This window comes from Centrocercus urophasianus, unplaced genomic scaffold, assembly GCF_019232065.1.
Source record: "Centrocercus urophasianus isolate 14NV4802_14NV808 unplaced genomic scaffold, USGS_Curo_1.0 seq_15, whole genome shotgun sequence".
NCBI classification, from domain to species: domain Eukaryota; kingdom Metazoa; phylum Chordata; class Aves; order Galliformes; family Phasianidae; genus Centrocercus; species Centrocercus urophasianus.
The window spans coordinates 28,191,371-28,211,577 of NW_024884697.1; the positions used below are offsets into that span (position 1 = coordinate 28,191,371).

Here is a 20,207-nt window from a genome sequence, read left to right on the forward strand (position 1 = left end):
CTCTTCAAAAGGGCTGACAACAGCAGGACTAGGGGAAATGGATCCAAGTTGAAGGAGGGAAGATTTAGGTTGGATGTTAGGGGGAAGTTCTATACAAGGAGAGTGGTTAGGCCCTGGAACGGGCTGCCCAGGGAGGTTGTGGATGCCCCGTCCTTGGATGTGTTTAAGGCCAGGTTGGACAGGGTCCTGGGCAACCTGATCTGAATGTGTGTGTTTGGTGGCCCTGCTAGGCAGGGGGGTTGGAACTACATGATCCTTGAGGTCCCTTCCAACCCGGGTGATTCTGTGATTCTGTGATTATTCTGTGCACAAACAAGTCAACATAGTTTTGCAACATTTTGTGCTAAGGATTCGATTAAAAAGAAGAAGTATACAAGTACCATTCACACAAGCATATTTATTATATAAATACTTTATAAATTACAAGACTTTAATTATAAACATAAACATTTCTAGGAAAATAATGTTTTAAATTCTTAATAACTTTTACAATTAATACAAGGCACATAGTGCAAAAATACATTTCTGATGCAGAGATAAAAAAATAATTACCTACGTGTGTTATCTAAAATGTAGCTGCTTACACTTATGTGGTACAGTATTGTTTTCAGTTAATACATATTACTAATTTATGGTTAGCTCTTTGTGGGTAAAAATCTGATATAGTTGCCATTTGATCTACCAAATTTACCAGCATACAAAACAAGTATTTGGTTTACAGAATGCACGTTGTCAGAAGTATGTATAGTTATCCATTACATCATATAAGATACTAGACATGGAGAAAATTCTGCTTGGAATACCTGAGTATTTCCCCTGAAACATATTATCTTTGTTAGCACATAATTCTACAGTTCTGGACTGTAAGGTAATGCAAAACAACAAATCCTTCCCCTCTATCACACAGTTACTTTTCTGGAAGAAATAATTGTAATTAGCAGATGTTAGAGCTGCATTTACAACCATTCAGAAATCAAACTGAGTCAAAGACAGACACTAGCCACACTGTGAGTATGATGCTGCCCAAAGTTTTCACTAAGGTTACTGATTGAATTGGAATATAAAAGGGAGACACACTAGTCATTACTAATATACCACTGCAATAAGGTGTATGTGGAAAGGGTTTAAGTAAATGCATGTTCAGACAATCACACAGAAGATGATATGGTCAACAAATAAACTGCTTTTACAGTATATTTGGTTGAGAGGCAGGGATTAAAATCAGATCTCCAAGCAATACTTCTTATTTTCTCTTCCTGTAACCACAGAAGTACTATGCATTAAATGTTTAGCATGTGCTAGGGAGACTACAAAGGTCAAACCACACTTTTCAGCATTACTGCTAGTATTTGAGCACCACGAAGGATTTAATGAGAGGGACAAGGAAAAATGTTTTTACTGACAGAGAAACACACAGATCTATAGAAACTATCTCAGGAGAAAGAACACTGGTTATGTACTTTCCTGCTGAAAATTACTGACATTCTTAACAGAATACACAAAGTTGCACGTATTTGACATTACCAGCTGTTTTCTCTGTGTAGCGATCATTTCCTTTCCTTCCCAAATTTTAGTAGAGCCAATCAAGAAAATCAGTGCAGAAAGTACTGAATATTGCAGAAAGAATTGCACTGGCTAACTGTAAGTAAAGAATGCAGTTATGGCACAGTTTAAGGTGTTATGCATGTTAGCAACATGAGTGCAATTTACTTGCTGACGTTTCTACTTTACAAAGAACGGAGGTCTCCCCATTAAAACCTGAAGGTTGTGATTTACACACTTGTTAGCCCATAAACAGGCAGTACCTCCCTGAATAAACACCAAAGAAAACAGGAAGGAATTCTCAGCAGTGAGCATTACAGTAATGAGTATTACAGAGATGAAAGAATTAAAAAATATGTATATACACAGCACCTACAATTTGCACCTAAATGACAGATGTTCCTGCTTTGATGTTCTTACCACATCAGAGTTCTCACTTTATTTGAAGCTGGAGACCAGTAATTGTGTTAGGAATACACTTCCCACAAAACCCTCCACATCTTCCATATATTTTGGTACCATCCTAGAAATTAGACAGAGACAACAGTCAATCAAGAGAAGCTGCTGAAATCTCAGTTGTATGAAATGCTTCTTGAGGTTTGCACACAATAGACATTTTACAGATCAAACCTACAATTACTAAATCTAGAGATGATAGCATTTAATTAACAGAACAGGCAGAGAAATCCTTTATCATTATTGTTGTATACCTTCCAATCTAACTTGGTATGCAGTATTTTTCTTAACTCTGCTTGTTTACTTCTCCTCTTCAGTTGGTCTTTTGGTTTCCACTATGAGACAAGTTGGAAGCAACTCCTGCAGTATGTATCTTCAATAAAATGGTATTTTGTATAAGGCAATATTAGGTACCTCCAAATTTTCAATGAACCCAATCAATGTGACAATAGGCTTTTAAAACCAGTAAGAGAAGGCTAGGTAGGCAGTGCAATCTGTATTAGATTCCAAGAAGTGTGATTAAACATGTGATATCTTTTAGTTTATCAGGCCTCATACTGCACTTGTAAGAACATTTAGATAGATCAGTGGCCTTGAGCACTGTATTTTATTAATAAATAGCTTTGCACTAAAGAGTCATCATCAGCACATCCAGAGGCATAATATTTTACAACAGCAGGTAAATAAAACAGTATTGACTTACATGGGATTTGTGTATGTCAGCGGTTGCATAGTTGCCCTGAGCCATCCACCTAACAGTACTGGATAATCTCAGACCTGTACCAGCCAAATTAATGCTGAACTGGCCCTAACAAAACAAAAACAAAAGGTAAAGTACAGAACTGATAAATAGAGTTCAAAATACTAAAACACTCATATATATAGCTTAGGTTATATCTGGACATTAAGTACTCAAAGATGCATAGCTCTCCTGGGTTAGTTACATCCCGTTATTTCCTATCTTTTGACTCTCACAACACAAAAGCACATGAACCAGTTATTCTGTAGTAAGTAGCACCTGTTTGCAAAGTCTGAGCGCAGAACTGACATCAGTTGATTAGGCTGGAGCACCTCTTCTATGAAGAAGGGTTGAGGGAACTGGGCTTGTTTACCTTGGAGAAGAGAAGACTCCAGGGAGATCTCATTGCAGCCTCCCAATTCTTGGAAGACAGCATATAAACAGGAGGGGGTACTGTTTATAAGGGTGGACAGTGATAGGAAAAGGGGAATGGTTTTAAACTGAGACAGGGGAAATTTAAGTTAGATATTAGGAGGAAGTTTTTCACACAGAGGGTGGTGACGCACTGGAACAGGTTGCCCAAGGAGGCTGTGGATGCCCCATCCCTGGAGGCATTCAAGGCCAGGCTGGATGTGGCTCTGGGCAGCCCAATCTGGTGGTTTGACCCTGCACTAGTAGGGGGTTTGAAACTAGATGATCATTATGGTCCTTTTCAACCCAAGATGTTCTACGATTCTATGATTCAATGATCAGTTAATTCAAATTATTTTAGCCTCCTTGCTACATTTAAATTAAATTTACAAAAATTATGTACATGCAATATGCAAGACTGAGGCTGATTTTCTTGAAAGACATTTCTAAGTGCCTGAACTTTTAGGAGACAACACGGTCAGGTCCTGATGTTGTCTGGAAATTGGAGATAAATCACTTCTTAGCCATCCAGGTCTCAAACCTTTGCATGCAAACTGCCCAAGCATCATTATTATATCGTCTCCCATTTCTTTCTCTGTATACTTAATAACATAACTGAACATGAACATAAACAGAGGATAAAACAAATACATTTGTTGCTAAATAGGATGCTTTGCTATACAAACCATTCCAAATATTTTATTGATTCCGAAGTCTTTGCTTATGCAAATAAATACTCTGAAAACTATCTTCATAACACAGATGGTTCATATGAGAACAAGAAAAATAATTTAAAAGCTAGTAAACAAACCTGGGAATAGAAAATGATTAAATTATATCTACACAGAAGAGCAATGTGTGGAAAACTAAGTGCTACCTCCACAAAGAGCCTAAGTGCTGGTTTAGGCAGAACTCTAATCTGAAAATTTCCAGCCACCCGCATACAATTCTCAAAGGCCTGAATTTCTGATTTCAGACTATAAAAATTGCTTAAATCCCAATATCAAATGTTTAGCAAAGATAAAATCTCCATTATGTATTTCAGCCTTCATATTTTATTTTTAATATTGCCAGTGATATATATATATATATGTATACATACATATACAAAACATCTGTGTATGTTTAATATGTTTTATATGTGTAAAAATACATCATTCAGTCTTTATTCTTGAAAGTCATTGAAATTCCATTCCAAAAATTCAGTCTTACGTTGTTCGTTATGGCAGATTTGTTTCAAGTGCATTTCTACACAGGTTTGATATGTTGATAGCACTCCTACGCTCAGGATGCACTAACATAAGCAAGTATCGATTGGGTAGATAGTTCTTTGAAGGCTGAAAAAGGACATTTCCATGAATGAATAAAAGCATCTGGAGGAAATTCATACAAATGGTGTGGAATGTTTCCCACAGTTAACAGGCCCAACGTAAATACGTTCATAGGGTTATGTTTTGTAAAAATAAATGAATGAATGAATGAATGGACACTTTTTGTCTGCAGGGGTTTAACACAGGGGTTAGTTTCAATGCTAATTCACAAATGAAAATACATCAGTGCAAAAACACATCAGCAGAATGACTTCCTGACAAAAGTTACTGATCACAAGTAGATATGTACTGCACTGAGCCCAGAGTCTGAATGTTGAAGGTATTCAATACTGTAAAGAACTCCAATAGTTTTCTTGCCAAAGGTTAAGTTTGCCTAACTTAAGCACTTCATTTGTACCTAAGTTGTAGGTCTCTATCTGCCCTTGAATGCATCCTCCCACACAGCCTGTCTTAAGCTTAGGCATCCAGGTTAGATAGACAACAAATATTCGCTTCCATGCAAGTTTTGAGCTTATTGGTTTTATCTTCCTTTATAATAAGTGAAAATAAATATGCACTTCCAGAAGATGATCTTGAGGTCATTATCAGACACCTTAGGATATCCTAAGGTTTCTAATGTGGTAAGAGTCTATGAACCATTTTCTAGGGAATCCCATTTCTTCCAATAGACTCCAAAGACAGCATTGGTTGACTAGATTATGCCAGGGCTATAACTGCATTAGCAAGGAGTAGACTGCAGTATGAGCAAAACTGTGAAGTGAAAAAGTCAAGAACCTCATGTCCATATACAGTAGACAAATCAGATTTTACACTGGACTAACTGTCATCTAGTCCCATAGACTGAGTTCTCATCAGCAGTTGGAGCACATATGGCCCTTCTGGAACTCATCATTTGATTCAGTTTCATCCAGAGGGCATCCAGTTCATGCGTCCCAACACTGCTCCATGGCATGAACCAACAAACAGAAAGCTGGGACACAAAGACATTCACTTAAGAAGCCTCAGCCATTCCAAACTAAAACACTGACATTGATTTCAGCAGCTAAACAAGGTTGATTTCCTCTGGTAGTTCTCAAAGGCATACAGTTTGTGGTAGAAACAAAAAAGCAGATGATGGAACAGAGGAAGGAGTAAGAAAAAGCACTTATTAATGTCACACACACACCAGGCAGAACGAATTTCAGAAATTTAGAACCTTGCAGCACTAAATCAGTAAAACTTTTTTTCTTTTTTCAAGGGGAGAGAAATCATAAATACCTGAGGACATCTGGCAGCACTGTAGCAATCTCCAGCTGTAGCAAACGGAACTGCTCTCCCAAGTATAGTCTGAGCAAAAAGAAAATCTGTGGCTAGAAAACAGAAAATTACTCAACACCAAAAGTACTGCATTAGAATATTAGAATCTCAGGTGAAAACAGTGTGAAAAAGACTTTTTTTTTTTTTTTAATAAACAATGTTTTACATTGTCCATTCCAGCTTATGCCACATGAATCAAATCTACAAGCCCAGTTTGCTCTTTGAGACACAGTGAAGATAGGAGGATATGCAGCTGGACGTAGCTCCATATGAGCTGGCTGTGGCCCAGTTTGCCATCTTCAGGCAGGGGCTTGAAAGTGTTGCAAGATTTCCACTCCCTTTGGTCTGAAAGGGACTCTGAACAACATGGCATTGTTCCCAACCTTCTCAAGAAAAATATGCCAATGAATTAGGGGAAATGGAATAATGGAAACAAAATCTTTGAAACTGAATCTAATTCATATGTAAATTAAATAAGCAAATGCAAAACTCAGGTCATTTGACTACTTGGGACAGACTAACATAGGAATTGTTTCTCTGTTTCTTGTGTGTGTTTTTTTTTCTTCTTTGATATTTCCACTGAAGTCATAAAGAAAACACATATTTTGTTTGTCAGGAATGGCATTACTAGATCCACAGTGAATTGAAGCGATAATTCTCTAATCACAGCCATGCACAATATCAACAGAAGGCTCACACTGGCTAAAACTGCTTACTTTTAATTTGCATGGAGGCGACATCAAATCTTATTTTACTAAAAACCGTGAAGCCAGCTGCAAGGTAATCATTTCGACAGGCACAGTCTTGCCTCCTGCTTCCATTGAAAGGACATTCATATGGATTCTGTAACCTAGAGAATAGCAAAGATTTAGTTTTCCATTTGACATTTTTCCGTAACAGAATACTGTAGTGAAAAATAATTGTATTGCATTATGCCACCTACAGAATATTAAACAATTACTGAACATGAAATTCAGCAATTAGCTCAGCTCAACTGAAATATCAGTGTGGATTGAAGCCATTTCTGAACTCAAGATAGAAAAAAAAAAAACAAAACATGATCATTTATTGCAACTATCTCAAGTCCAGCTTGGAAATATCCACATTTCTGCAGGTGTGTTTGTAAGTCTAGATATTCAAAACAGAAAATCGAGGAAAATAAATTATATTAATCTGTTCTTACCACAGGTAAGTATCATTTTACTGATTTATTTTGGAAGAAATAAATGCACTTAATGAATTTACAAAACCACCTTTTTTTTTTTTTTTCTTACCTGAGTCCATACACTTCAGAGAAATTGTCTGCTTCTCCTTTTACCAACGTCAAATATTCTTTGGGATTGTCTAAGTGCATGTCTGAACAATAGATCTGCAAGAGCAAATATAGACCTTTAGCAAAATCTTCATGAGAAAAGTATTACTTAATAAAATTGTGTTCATAAAAACTCAAATATTAAGCATACTTTTATCATCCTTCCTTTAATGTTGAGTAGGTATTCACCGTCTTTTCTCATCCCTTTTCTAATCTGGATATCTTTGCAGGTGGTAATAATTTCACCTTCAAAATGAATGATTAAATCATATTAATATTTCATAGATAGAATGCATTTTTAGTACTTAGTTTCCCATAATTATGCTCTAAATATGTTCATTGTTTTTGTATAAATCGGCTCGGAAAACATGAAGTTCATCTAACAAGTACAGCTGTCACGTACATTCCTCTGCATGGCAGATCCTCCTGGTATCTGGTTTTAAATGTGGCAGGCACAAGTCACTGGATAAGCCATTTTCAGTCATACACTCCACTGTTCTCTCCTTTACCCCTGCTCCACAAGACACTGAGCACTAGACAAGGAGAGCAATCAGCAGTTAGTTTAGAAGGCAGTTAATAATTGACAGAAGTATTTCAGTGAATGCCTCGGCAGCCATTTGTTTTTGAGGCAGGTAGCAAAAATCAGCTTGCACATCTGTACTCACCTTGGTCCACTTCCCCACTCTCCAGGTAGCTGCTTGTGAGCATCCTTTGATATTACAGTAATAAATGTATGGGGAAGGTGTCACTGGGCATTCGCGATACGCCACACTTCGAAGGCCGTAGGCGTGCTTGTTTTGAACAGAATGGATTCCAACACAGTATGTGATCCTCTGTTGGTAATCCAACCCGCAGCTGGCTGAACACTAGAACAGAATCCCAAGTATTGATGTTATTCCTGTGGAGCTGAACCTTCTCACAGCATTGCAAACACAGATAAGTCATTTCCAACCCTTGTTCTGGCAAAATCATATAACCTGATGCATGCCATATTGGTTAAACAGTGTGCAGAAGTTGAGGTCTGCTGCAATAGTGCACGCAAGGAGATAGGACACATTGTATGCAGCTCTTGTCAGAGCTCACAGAGCAGTTCCCTTTCAGCTGCAATGTGCACATACACATACACATGTCAGTAGTGCAAGGAAAACAAGAGACTGAGCCCACATTTCATTTAAATCAAGGAAAAGATTTCTGTTTGCTTCAGTGAGATTGTCCCATAAGGACATTTCCCTGAGAGTCAGCAGAGGAGCCCTGTGGGGCACTCTAATTCCGATGAAAATATGCTTTTTTTTTTTTTTTTTTTTCTCTCTCTGAACGTTTTACAACAGTATGATACCATTCAGTGTAAAGTTACACAACAGAGATGTAAGCAAAATCATTAGTTCACCTGTGACAGTTCTCCTGTGAGCACAACATATTTGGAGGGAGCTCTCCTGCAGTTTTTGATGGATGGAGGTTTTGTGGCAGGATTGCAGAAGCTTTCATCCACTTGGATCTGGTTTTCATCCACACACTTAACCTTCTGGTGTATTTCCTTTCTTCTATATGACGTCAAGCACTGAGCACGAGAAAAACAATCACAGTTTGTGTACCTAAACAAGTTATTTACAGAGTAAGGCTATTTGCCAATTGTCACACATCATTAAGGCCCACACAGCAACAACCTATATGAAATCTGTTATCATTGTTGGACTGAATTATGTACTGAATCAAAATCCCTTTGTTCTTAGTGTTCAGATACTTCCAATCAGCTGAAAAAAAACCACAATAGCACTTCATGACATGACACTGTAACTGGTGGGTGAAATGGAGCAGAAAATAAATATGTCAGGCTAAATGATAGGGTAAGTGAAAAAGCTCTTCTGTATGAAAAGTCAAAATAGGATTTCAGTGAAATATGAAATGAATAGCTTGGTCTTGAAAACAAAACATAAGGAATCCCTAGAAGCATGTACACAATATTACACTGATAAAGCAAAAGAAAACAAAACTGCTCTGGACGCTGAAACAAACCTGTTGTGATGAAAAAGGCAGGCTCAAATACACAAACTCCAGTCTCAGCAGATGCAATAACCAATACCACTGTTTACTTACTGCCTGTTGATTCTAGTCAGAGACCTGAACATAATTTAACAGAAATTTGGACCAAGTTACAATCAATTAGGAGACTTGCCAAGGTTTGATATATAGGTCAAAGCTATTGTTCAAATTCTAACATTATTGAGTCAAAGTGGCAACCTGAAGTACAGAAAAGCTGTAAGGTAGAGCAGCTCTGCTAGATATAACCTCCAACATTATCAAATTTCCTTGAAAACCTTGAAGAGACTGCAAGATCTTCTTTAGGTGGTCCATTCCACAACTTCAGTTGTCTTCACTGAGAAAACGTTCTTCACAACATCCAGTGAACCTCTGGCTTCACCTTCCTCCTGTTGCATCTATGTACCCCATAGCACTGTGAAGCCTGGCTTCATCTTGGCAACTTCTTTGCAGATATTAGAAGGCTCCTGCCACATTTCCCACGAACTACCACCTGGTCCCTTCAGCCTCTGCTCAGCAGCAGGTGCTCAGCCCCCGTCAGCCTGCAGGATTTTTGCTGAATGTGCTCCCATTTCTCAGTGTCTTACACTGGGTCACCAGAACTGGGTAGAGAAGCTAGACAAGATCTAACAAGTGCTGAGAAACAGGAGATGATCACTTTGTTTGGTCTCCTGGCAGTATCCCTGTTGATACAGCCTGGAAGGCTGCTGGCCATCACTGCTCCAGGAACACAACTGGCCTACTGGCAGCTGTCACCAGGCTCTGGGCTGCTCCTCCTTAGGGGGTCTTCATTCCCTAGACTATGTTCCACTTTTGTTTTGTTGAAATTCATAAAGCTGTTGTCATTCTGTTCTTCCATCTTGTCTGTGCCACCCTGATGTCAACCTGCCTTCCAGCTACAAAGTGCTCTCCCCACGTTGGTGTCCTCTTGATGAGAAAGCATCGAGGCCCAAGGGACAGCTTTGCAAATTTCACTGAGGTAAGTACGCTGTTGAAAGAAGCTGCAAAATGTACATGTGGGCTTACAAACCTCACATGATGAAAAAGCCCTGAACAAGCTGAGAGCCAAGTAAACAATCTTTATGATGGAAAGCTTTATTTATCCTTCTATTCTCTCCATGTGAACAAGAATTGAAGGGTAAAACAATCAGTGATATGTTACTGACATGGAAAAGCAACAGTGTTAGTACATCAGGGAACAGCCTCTCGTCACTCCTTCAATTGGCAGGGCTTTTTCAGAAATAAAACATGACAAAAATTATATTGCATTAGGCAGAAGTAAGGTGCTAACACCCAAGTCATGCAACCCCCTAATCTTGCAACCAGACTGATTCCCTACTTTCGTGGAATGGCGAGGCCACAAACAGTATGGTAGAAAGTCAGAGAGAATCAGGAATGTAAACAAGAGCCCAATCAGAAGATCAGAAGATCTACATGCAAATGTACTTCAGCAGTGGTGCATATGTCCATTAAGCCTTTAAAAAAGCCTTTAAAAACTCCATTCAGAAGGCGCACGTGTATGGACTTGTGTCAGGGGGTGGAGTGTGAATCCAATTGGCTGGTGTAGCTACAGGAATACCTTATCTTTTAATGGCATGGAACAGCCCAGAATATTAGGCATACTAGGGATAATCCAATCATTAGGCAATGAGAACAGGCAGAAGAGCACTTTATATATTATTTCGGTAAGGATTCTTATTTTTACTATGAAAATGCTTATTTGATATGAGAATGTTGGTTATTGATAACAGCAAGCTTCCCAGCTGTGAGCATCGTACATATAGATCTGGAAACTTTTCTGATATACTGTGACCAGTGGAGTAAGGAAATGACACATGAGCCCTCAGAGCAGAGACAGCTGGGCAAAATATTCCAAATTTGAGTACATAGTACTCAAGGGGGGAATACAGGAGGGGAACACAGATGGATAAGTACTTGAATAGGTAGTATTAATGCAAGATATGCGGGGTTATACATGAATCTGATGAGAAAGGAATTGAGCACAGGAATTTCAAGCAAACAGCAATAAAAATGTGGAAGAAGTTATGAAGTAGTGAGATGATGTAGTGGAGCATGGTGCATTTGTTGTGGAGAGCAGTGAATACCCAGCTGGAATATGGAAGTATTTGATAGGAAAGGAAAATCCACTCTCACACACCAAAAATATATTTTTCTGGTAAAAGAACATTCAACTGCTATTCTGCAATGTAATGGCTACTAGGAAGGTATCCAAAAGTGAAAAAAAATAAGAAAACTCTTTGCATCAAATATAGATTGAAATTGAAAGTGTTACTTACATTCTCCCATCCATCTGCCAGCCAGTGGTACCGCGTGCAGGCAGGCAGCCAACAGGGCCTGTGGTCAGCGGGCCGTGCATCGTGGTTGCACATTGCTTCACTCACTTTACCCAGGCCCTTCACCTGACAGTAGATGTCCCTCTGCTGAATCCCCACACCACAGGATACAGAACACTAAAAATGATCGTGTAATTGTGAAATGAAACGGTCAACAGAATGGGGTACATCTCCATTATTCAGCATTCTTGCACTTCACTGACTCTGCTGTATTATCTGAATAAATTTATTGTGAAAATGTACATTTGAATTAAAATAAAAGATATCAGATATATCCTGTAAGATATATGGAAAAAAAAATGCATCCACCTTGCCTAGATTGCTGTCTCCTTATCTTACTTCATAGTAGGAATAAAATCAGTGTATGCACATGCAAAGGAGGAGTTAAAGATTTTGCGAGATCAAACAACTGAAAGTTTAGAACTTACCTCATTCCATTATTAAACTAAAGAATGACAATCTTGCCTGTTTTTTAAAAATGCAAACATTAAAATAGAAAAGAAAGAACTTCAGTATTTCAATGTAGAAATATCTTGCAAATGGTGCAGCCTTTTGAAGTAGCACTAAGTATTTCAAATCATGATGAACTTAAAGGATTCAAATCCTACCTACCCTGCATCTCTTTTCCTTCTTCTTCATCAAAGTTAGCTTATTACAATGCCAGGATATGCTGTAATAAACTTTCCATTTTACCCCAGTCAGAAGCACAACAAGGCCCCAGAAGCCACCCAATGACTCAACATAATCATGAAGGAGAAACCAATCTATCAAATCACAAAATAACAGAATTGCAGGCGTTAGAAAGGATCTCAAGAAATCATCAAGTCCAACAGCCTGCTAAAGCAAGTTCCCAACAATAGGTCACACAAGTAGGCGTCCAGATGGATCTTGTTTGTCTCTATGGAAGGAGACTCCACAACCTGTCTGGGCAGCCTGTTCCTGTGCTCCATCACCATAAAGAAGTTCTTCCACGTTTGTGTGGAACATCCTGAGTTCAAGTTTTAGGCCATGGTCCTTGTCCTACCACTACGCATCACTAAGAAGAGCCTGCTCTCATCCATTTGCCTCCCACTTTCCTTTAGATATTTACAAACATTAATCAGATTTCCCCTCAGTCTTCTTTTGCCCAGGCTGCTCCAGGCCTTTTATCATCTTTGTGGCCCTCTGCTGGACTCCTTCTGGAAGGAGTGGCCAATGAAATGTGTCCAAATTGAGATCAGTAATAAATAGCACCCTGCCTTTTACCACCACTATTTTGGAACTGAGCTTACAACCTGCAATAACTAAAGGCTCCATATTATCTTCTAAAAGGTCAGTCCGGGTCTTTTTAATGATTCAGAGAATCATGGAATCATTAAGGCTAGATAACACCAGAGTGTATCTCTTTCTGTAATACTACTTTTACACTCGCCACTCAGGTAGACTCATAGAATGGTTTGATGTTGGGAGTTGGAAGGGACCTCTAAGATCACCAACCTCCTTGCTGTAGGCAGGGACACCTTTCACTAGAACAGGTTGCTCAGAGTCCCATCCAGCCTGGCCTTGAGTGCTTCTTGAGAGAGAGTCTGGACAACTTCTCTGGACAACCTCACCACCCTCACAATAAATAATATCTTTCTAATACCTAGTCTCAATCTACCCTTTTCCAGTTTAAAGCCTTTTCTCCTCCTTCTGTCACTACCTGCCCTTATAAAAAGCCACTTCCCAGCTTTCCTGAAGTACCCCCTTCAGGTTCTGGAAGGCCTCTATAAGGTCCCCCCAGTGCCTTCACTTCTCCAAGCTGAAGAGCCGCAGCTCTCTCAGCCTGTCCTCATAGGGGAGGTACTCGGGGTATGGTCTTTAATGCTTGGGTTATTAGCACAGACCCAATTCTTCAAAGTTAATGGGTTTTTTATTCTTGGTTTTCAGTTGGAGTGTTAAAGCCTAGCAGTTTCTCTTCTCCAGGTGCTTAAACTTAGATGCATCAGTTTCATCAGGACATGTGAATTAGTTCAGTTTCTCAAAAAGAGAATAAAATACCTATTTAACCACAAACATAAAACCATGTTTTATGAGTTAACTCTGGAGAACATTCTTCCCCTTTGTAAAATCTCTGCTTGTAGCCCATTTTGGGGAGCAGCCTGATCTTTATTGCACCTCTTTCTCTTGACAGCCAGCAGTTCAAACTCTCTGTGTATCTGCTAGTACCAATTATTTATCAGTTCTTTTTTTTTTTTATTTGGTTGGTTTTTTTTTTTTGTTTGTTTGTTTGTTTGTTTTTCTGAAGCAGGAATTTCTATTGTAATTCTGAAATTTTTCACTGATGGCTTAATACAGGAGAGTGAAACTAAAATGAATCACATAACCAAATGAATCACATAACCAAAATCTGGAGCACTATTGCTGATCTATTTCTTGTAAATTGTAAAAGACAGAAAGAAAGACAGAAAGGAAAAACAATGAACTTTTAATTTCTAGATTTAATCTTGCTGACACTCCCTTTCACTGAAGCAACTATGTTAGGAATACGATCTTGCCAAGTACCATTATAGAAGAGAAGAACAAAATTATGGCAATTTTACATACTTCTTTCCATCCGCTGGCTTTCCAGGCAGGACATCTTCCGGCTCTACAGATTTTGTATGTCCGTGGTTTTTTTAAATGTCTGCAGTTTTCATCCTCTATTTTAGCCTGGAAGCTATTAAAACAATGCACATCACGATGCTTCAAACCTTTCCCACAGGAAACAGAACACTGGAAAGAGAAGTATATTACTTTACTAAAAGTTTTGTAGTAGTAAGAAAACAAGAAGAAACTTCAGAGTAAGCCAAATTGGACTCTAAGGAATAAGCTTCTGTATTATTATGCCATAATATCTACTGCACACATCTGAAGTCACTGCATAAGTTCTCTTGTACGGAGCATTATTGATAAGATGTCAAACATCAGTCACGTATTGTTCATTCATTCATATACTCATTGATAAATATCTGAGCTCAGCAAGCCATGCTGACAGCTTGCTATTGCAATCTCATGACACCCTCTAGCAGCCTTCTGTTTTTAGTAAGCATATTGCTGTTTTCATGTAAGCATTATGCTACCCATGGTTATTATAAGATTTAAACAAAGACAAATGCAGATCGTAGGTATGCATATGAATCCATAAGGCTATGAAACCATTCTTATTCTGACTCCTGCCTTCTACGAGTCTTGGATATCTTGCTATATGAGGCACAGAGGCAAGGGAAGATGTATTAAGTAGTCATTATAGGTTACAGCACATTACTCAGAAGCATAACCCTGCCCCTTTCATCCCCTGGCTCTTCTGTTTCTTCCAGAAAGTTGCTGTGATAGACCATGCTGCCACTTGAGCATCCCTCTCTCCAACATGAAACCAACAGAGCTGCAGATGTATTTTGTGCAACACCAGTGTGCACTGGATAAGATTAGAGAGCAGATGACAGATATTTCTCTTCCAAAGAAAGAGCCATTTCTGCACTACCTCCTGGGCTGCAGTGAGGTTGGAAGTGAACTGTTCAGGCTGTCCATGTACCTGCAGAGCAGAGCACTCCCAAATGAAATGGATACCATGTGCTTTTTAAATGGAAGCACTGAAGTCTCTTTTTTTCTTCATATACTCTTGTCATTAACCTTTCTATTTCAAGATATAGTATCAAAAACTTCTGAAGAATGGAGATACCTTCTGGAAATTTTTCTGTCTGGAAAGAAATATGCATACTTTACCCTACAATTTACCTTGTAATTTATTTCACACTTGCACAAACACTTCCTTTACAATCAGCTAGAGAATTAATACTCAAAATTTAATTTCTAAGTGGCTGTGAAAAAGAAAAAGGATTTAAATATAGATTCTCTTCCTAAGTACATTTTCTGCCTTTTGTCTTACATTGTTACCTACATCACTAGCATTACACACTACTTAATTAAGCATTTCTGAATACTTAGGCTTTCTATTTTCTAGAAATGAAATTCAGCACATATAGTTTCACTGCAAAACCTGGATGGAAATAAGCTTTGAAAATACAGAAATATGCCTTTTCCAGGAACAGGCTAAAAAAGCAATTCCCCTTATAGTACTCTGGTAGTACAGCAGGTGAGTCAGTCACCTTGCAAAACACAATGATAGACAATATTTAATGCAACCAAGGAAGGAAAAAATGCTCTTTCTTTAAGACTTTTTTTTTTTTTTTTTTCCCCTCTCTTTAACATTCAGAAAAGCAAATGCATTCACTCTGGATGCAGATGATCTAGGATCATCTGTGGAAAATTCAAGAAGGCATCTAACTGTACCTATTCCCTGGAAACAGGATGTAATCTGACTTCATCCTACATCCTATAGATAGTACATAAAAATAGCTCTGAAAGGGATTATCTGTCCCCAGTGTGCCTCAGCATCAGGTGCAGGCAGGCTCAGCTGTGTTCTTCACAGGATAGTGGCCCACTTTCAGCAAGAGACATAAACTGCTCTTGTCCCATGCAGCTTCTCAGTGTGACTCCTGACAAACATGGGAGCACAGAGCCTTCTAACACAGGGCAAAAACCAAAGAAAGGAAAACAGGTCTGCTGAGTGCTGAATCGAAAACTTTAATCAGTATGAAGTTGGGGTGTGTCTTCTAGCTTTTCTGTAAAGATGGATTATAACTGCTGCTCAGCTCTTTGAATGAAAAATGTAGGTTCCACAGGAGATCCCATATGGGGAATCCCAAGTCTCTAGAGACATCTAAATATAGCTTATGAGGTATCTGCTGTTGCACTCCATTCCCATCATCTGTATTTTCCTTAGAGTTGCGTATTGCACACACTGAGCTAGGTACCTGCTTGATTGGCCTCCTTTCAGCTTTAGATCATCAGGATTCTGTGATTGCATGGAAGTTCCATACATATGTGAGGAAGCATCAGATTCTCTCCTGAGCTGGACAGAGGTTTTGTTCTTTGCTCTGGAAATCACTCATGTCCTTTTACTGAGCCTAGCCTATAGCACATTTTGTACAAAGATGGATTTTGCCTTTCTTGAGCCTTTACTCATCCTTGAAGCTCCTAATGCATTATTACGCACAGTTTGTGGAATCTCATCCTCTCACTGCCTGGTTCCCAGTTTTGTGAGATGCTCTGGTAATGATCTTCCCAAGGCTTAATCCTTCCAACTGAAAAAGTCTACCTGCACTTCGATCTCCTGCTGCTTGGCTTCCTTCTGATCACTAAGTTTGCACATGGTCAAGACTAATGTAATCCTTGCAGTTCAAGACATCTATGAAGTGGCTTCATTTGGATAACATTCCACATGATTAGAGACTCATGGAAAGCACATTCTCTCATATATTTTCTGCAGACTGCACATGTAGAAAAAAGGCTGTAAGAATTTTAAATCTCAAAATAAACACAAATCTTTTAAAAAGGGTACAAGTTGAATAAAAGTATCCCTGTAACCATTTTGCACAGAAATTCTAGCACTTGTCTCAACATTGGCCAAAGTAATATCTCCCATATGCCTCATTCTTTTAAAAACATAAAACTGCAGTAAAAAGCTGGACTTGATTACTATTGTTCAAAGCCATTCCATGATGCTGGTAACTAGGATTCATCTGTTTGGCTTTTTTTTTTTTTTTTTTTTTTCATAGCAATAAAATTCTATGAGGATCAGCCTGACAGAAATCCTGGTGCTTTCTGTGGTACAGACTGATTCTCAGACAGGCATGCCATCATCATCTCTCACCAAATTAAGGCTTTGTCTGCAGCTGACAGATGTAGTTTCACGAAACCTCAGTAAAGAGCTTTTTTTTGATGATTTTACTATTGATTCTACTTCATTTCAAGTTTGTAGACTACGGATTATTTGGTGGATTTTGTTCTAAATTTTCCTAACCTTTTCTTTCAAGGCAGCATTTTGTGGAGCTTAGCTGGAGCTCACTGGGATTGCAGAGAATGAAAAATAAGCCAGTAAATGAGAAGCATGTAACAAGTTCTCTTTGTATTCGCATTAGGCATAAGGAGATCTAACAGATGAATATGACCAAAAGTATTGCTTTGCCACTAAAAAAGGATAAAAGATATTTTAAATGTGCGCTCTAATACACATTTCTTCTCTTGTTTTTTTGTTTGTTTCTGTTTTTTTTGTTTTGGGCAGGCATTTCTACAACTGGATAGAAAGAATTTTTGAAATGACAGATTTTAAAATGGCAGCCTCCCCAGAGCAGTGGTCATAGCACTGAGTTTGCTGGAGTTCAAGAAGCATCTGGACAATGCTGTCAGACATATTCTGGTTTTACAATGATCCTATGTGGAGCTGGACTTGATGATCCTTGCGGGTCCCTTCCAACTCAGGATATTCTGTGATTCTATGATACAAAAGAAAATGTACAAACCTATACAATTAAACAGTAGTTGAGTTATCTGAAAACTGTTTTGATGATCTCTTGGTTAGCCCAAGAGTCTATTTGGTCTCTTTTAAAACTAAGCTAAATATAGAGTGGGAACACTACTGCACAAAACACTCATAAAGCACATCTTTGAGCACTACTCAGTTGAGAGTTGTTTCAAATTTTCATTTGTTGTATCATAATTAGCTCTTCTGCACTTGCCTCCTCTCTACTAGCCACATCTCCCCAAGGTTCCTTGTGATGCTTCAGCATGAAACAAGTATTTTTCAGCTGAAATAACTCACAAAGTTATCCTTCCCTTTAAACATGTAGAATACTGTCAAGAAGTAACACAGACTCTGGGATTGGGTCTCCCTGAATTCACGGATTCAGTGTCACAACTCTTCACTACAACAAGCACAAGCACTTGTACTATTAGCTCAAACAATCAGAAGGGACCAGGGCTAGAAAAGACCAAGCAACCCATCACTCCTGAGAAAGTATATTGAATTCCAGGAGGTATGTATATGATTTATTTTTATTTCTAAGCTACACATATTAACTACAGAAGTTACACTGAAGATTCTGAATTATCTCATTGAGTACAGAATCATTTAAAAAATTAAGTGTTATATCAAAGTTATTGTAGATGTCTTGATATGATTTAACTAAGTCGTCCTTGCAGCTGCAGTGTGTAAATCTGTTTTACTAGTTTTAAGGAAGCTGCTTTTGCAACTACAGCAATGAAAGGGAGGAAAGGTAGGCTAAGAATGACTTTGCACTCTGCATAGCAGGGCAGGAACCTGACACATCAGCGTTCTACCATTCTTACATTGGTTACCATTGCTTACAGGGTGTATCGTGCATGTGAACACCTGTGCACACCAGACCAGTCCCAAGTGTTTGTGTACAAGATTGTGGAGTACACCACAGAATGACCTAACACTGAATGCTGCAGCTGAGAACAACAAAAGGCAACAGCAGCTCTTTCTGGGGTCATCTAACTTCTCCATAGCCACGTCTTTTCTGCAGGACTGTGTACTCTGTGGTCCATGGATAGGCAGCCTTTGTCTGTCTCATAAAATTACAATTTTGTTTCAACTTCCATTTGAAAAAATGACTCTGAATAAATATTTTTCAAGTCTATTGATTCAACATCATATCACAGAATCAGAGAATGTTTGAGCTTGGATGCGACCTTTAAGTTGGTCTGCCCCAGCCCCAGCTCAGCAGGGGCACCCAGTGCAGGGTGCCCAGGCCCAAGTCCAGGTGGCTGCTGAAGGCCTCCGAGCCTGTGCCAGTGCTCCAACACTGCACAGCACAGCAGTGCTGCCTGGTGTTCAGAGGCAACCTCCTGTGCTTTTGTTTGTGCCCATTTCTCCTGTCATGGCACTGAGTACCACTAAAAAGAATCTGGCTCCATTTGCACCTTTCTTTATTTATATTATTTATATTAAGAGATTTTTTTGGCCCCCAGGAACTCCCCTTCTCTAAGCTGACAATTCCCAGCTCTCTCTGCCTTTTTTATAGGAGGGGTGCTCCAGCCCCTTAAATCTTCATGGTCCTACACAGGACTCTTCCCAGTACATCCAACGTATCTCATGAGCTGTCAGAACAGATGGCAGAATTGGAGTGAGTACTTCAGGTATGGCCTCATCAACAGTGGAGGGGGCTATAAATGAGAAACAAACTACAAACATACATACACAGAAAAAGTGGAGATGAAGAAGGAATGAAGAGGATCAAAGACAGACCTTCTAGGGTTGATGTAGAGAGCAGGAAGGCAAAGCTGCTATGTGAAGGAGCCATATGGAATCTGCTAGGAATATATGTTAACATCTTCCTCTTAAAAACAAAGACATCCCAGTTAAAAAAAAAAAGACACATAGATCAAACCTTTCCATTATATTAAAGTCAGTCCCATCAGGACAGATCTTGAAGGGAAGGGAAGTTGATTTTTTTGCCTTCAGAAATCAAATTCTGCTAATGATACTAGAGGCATTTTAGCATTTAAAATTGCAACCATGCGGTCCAGATTTCTTTGTCTCATGCAGCTGGAGGTAGTGTTAATAAGGGAAACCTTTCAGCAAAACAGCAATCTGCCTAGATGGCAGATGAACAACCATATTCTGTGCAGCTGTTGGAAAAATCAAAATTGTAACTCCTGAAGTTCCACTTAATGATCATCCACTGAATATCATTTATTCATTCGATTTGTGAATAGGTTTCAGTTTGGCTTATTTCTGACATCTCAGCAAAGCACTTCCCATTACTTCAAACTCAGCAAAATCAAAACAGAAGACTGTTGTTTGAAATCCCTGTCAAGTCTTTTCTGCTCATGACAGATATCACCATTTTGCCCATCACTGCCTA

General features: G+C 38.8%; 1 protein-coding gene across 1 annotated transcript in view; it reads right to left on the reverse strand.

Annotated features, from left to right (window-relative positions):
• Nucleotides 1-599: 599 nt before the first annotated feature.
• Nucleotides 600-20,207, reverse strand: part of ADAMTS20 (ADAM metallopeptidase with thrombospondin type 1 motif 20) — an 84,483-nt gene continuing 64,875 nt past the window's right edge. Inside the window, exons 29-39 of the mRNA XM_042815831.1 lie at nt 14,044-14,211; nt 11,422-11,595; nt 8,475-8,645; nt 7,753-7,953; nt 7,491-7,620; nt 7,239-7,333; nt 7,050-7,144; nt 6,492-6,625; nt 5,737-5,828; nt 2,702-2,806; nt 600-2,065 (exon numbers count right to left, since the gene is read on the reverse strand). Coding sequence (XP_042671765.1) covers nt 1,976-2,065; nt 2,702-2,806; nt 5,737-5,828; nt 6,492-6,625; nt 7,050-7,144; nt 7,239-7,333; nt 7,491-7,620; nt 7,753-7,953; nt 8,475-8,645; nt 11,422-11,595; nt 14,044-14,211 — 1,455 coding nt within the window. The 3' untranslated portion in view covers nt 600-1,975. The remainder of the gene's footprint in view (nt 2,066-2,701; nt 2,807-5,736; nt 5,829-6,491; nt 6,626-7,049; nt 7,145-7,238; nt 7,334-7,490; nt 7,621-7,752; nt 7,954-8,474; nt 8,646-11,421; nt 11,596-14,043; nt 14,212-20,207) is intronic.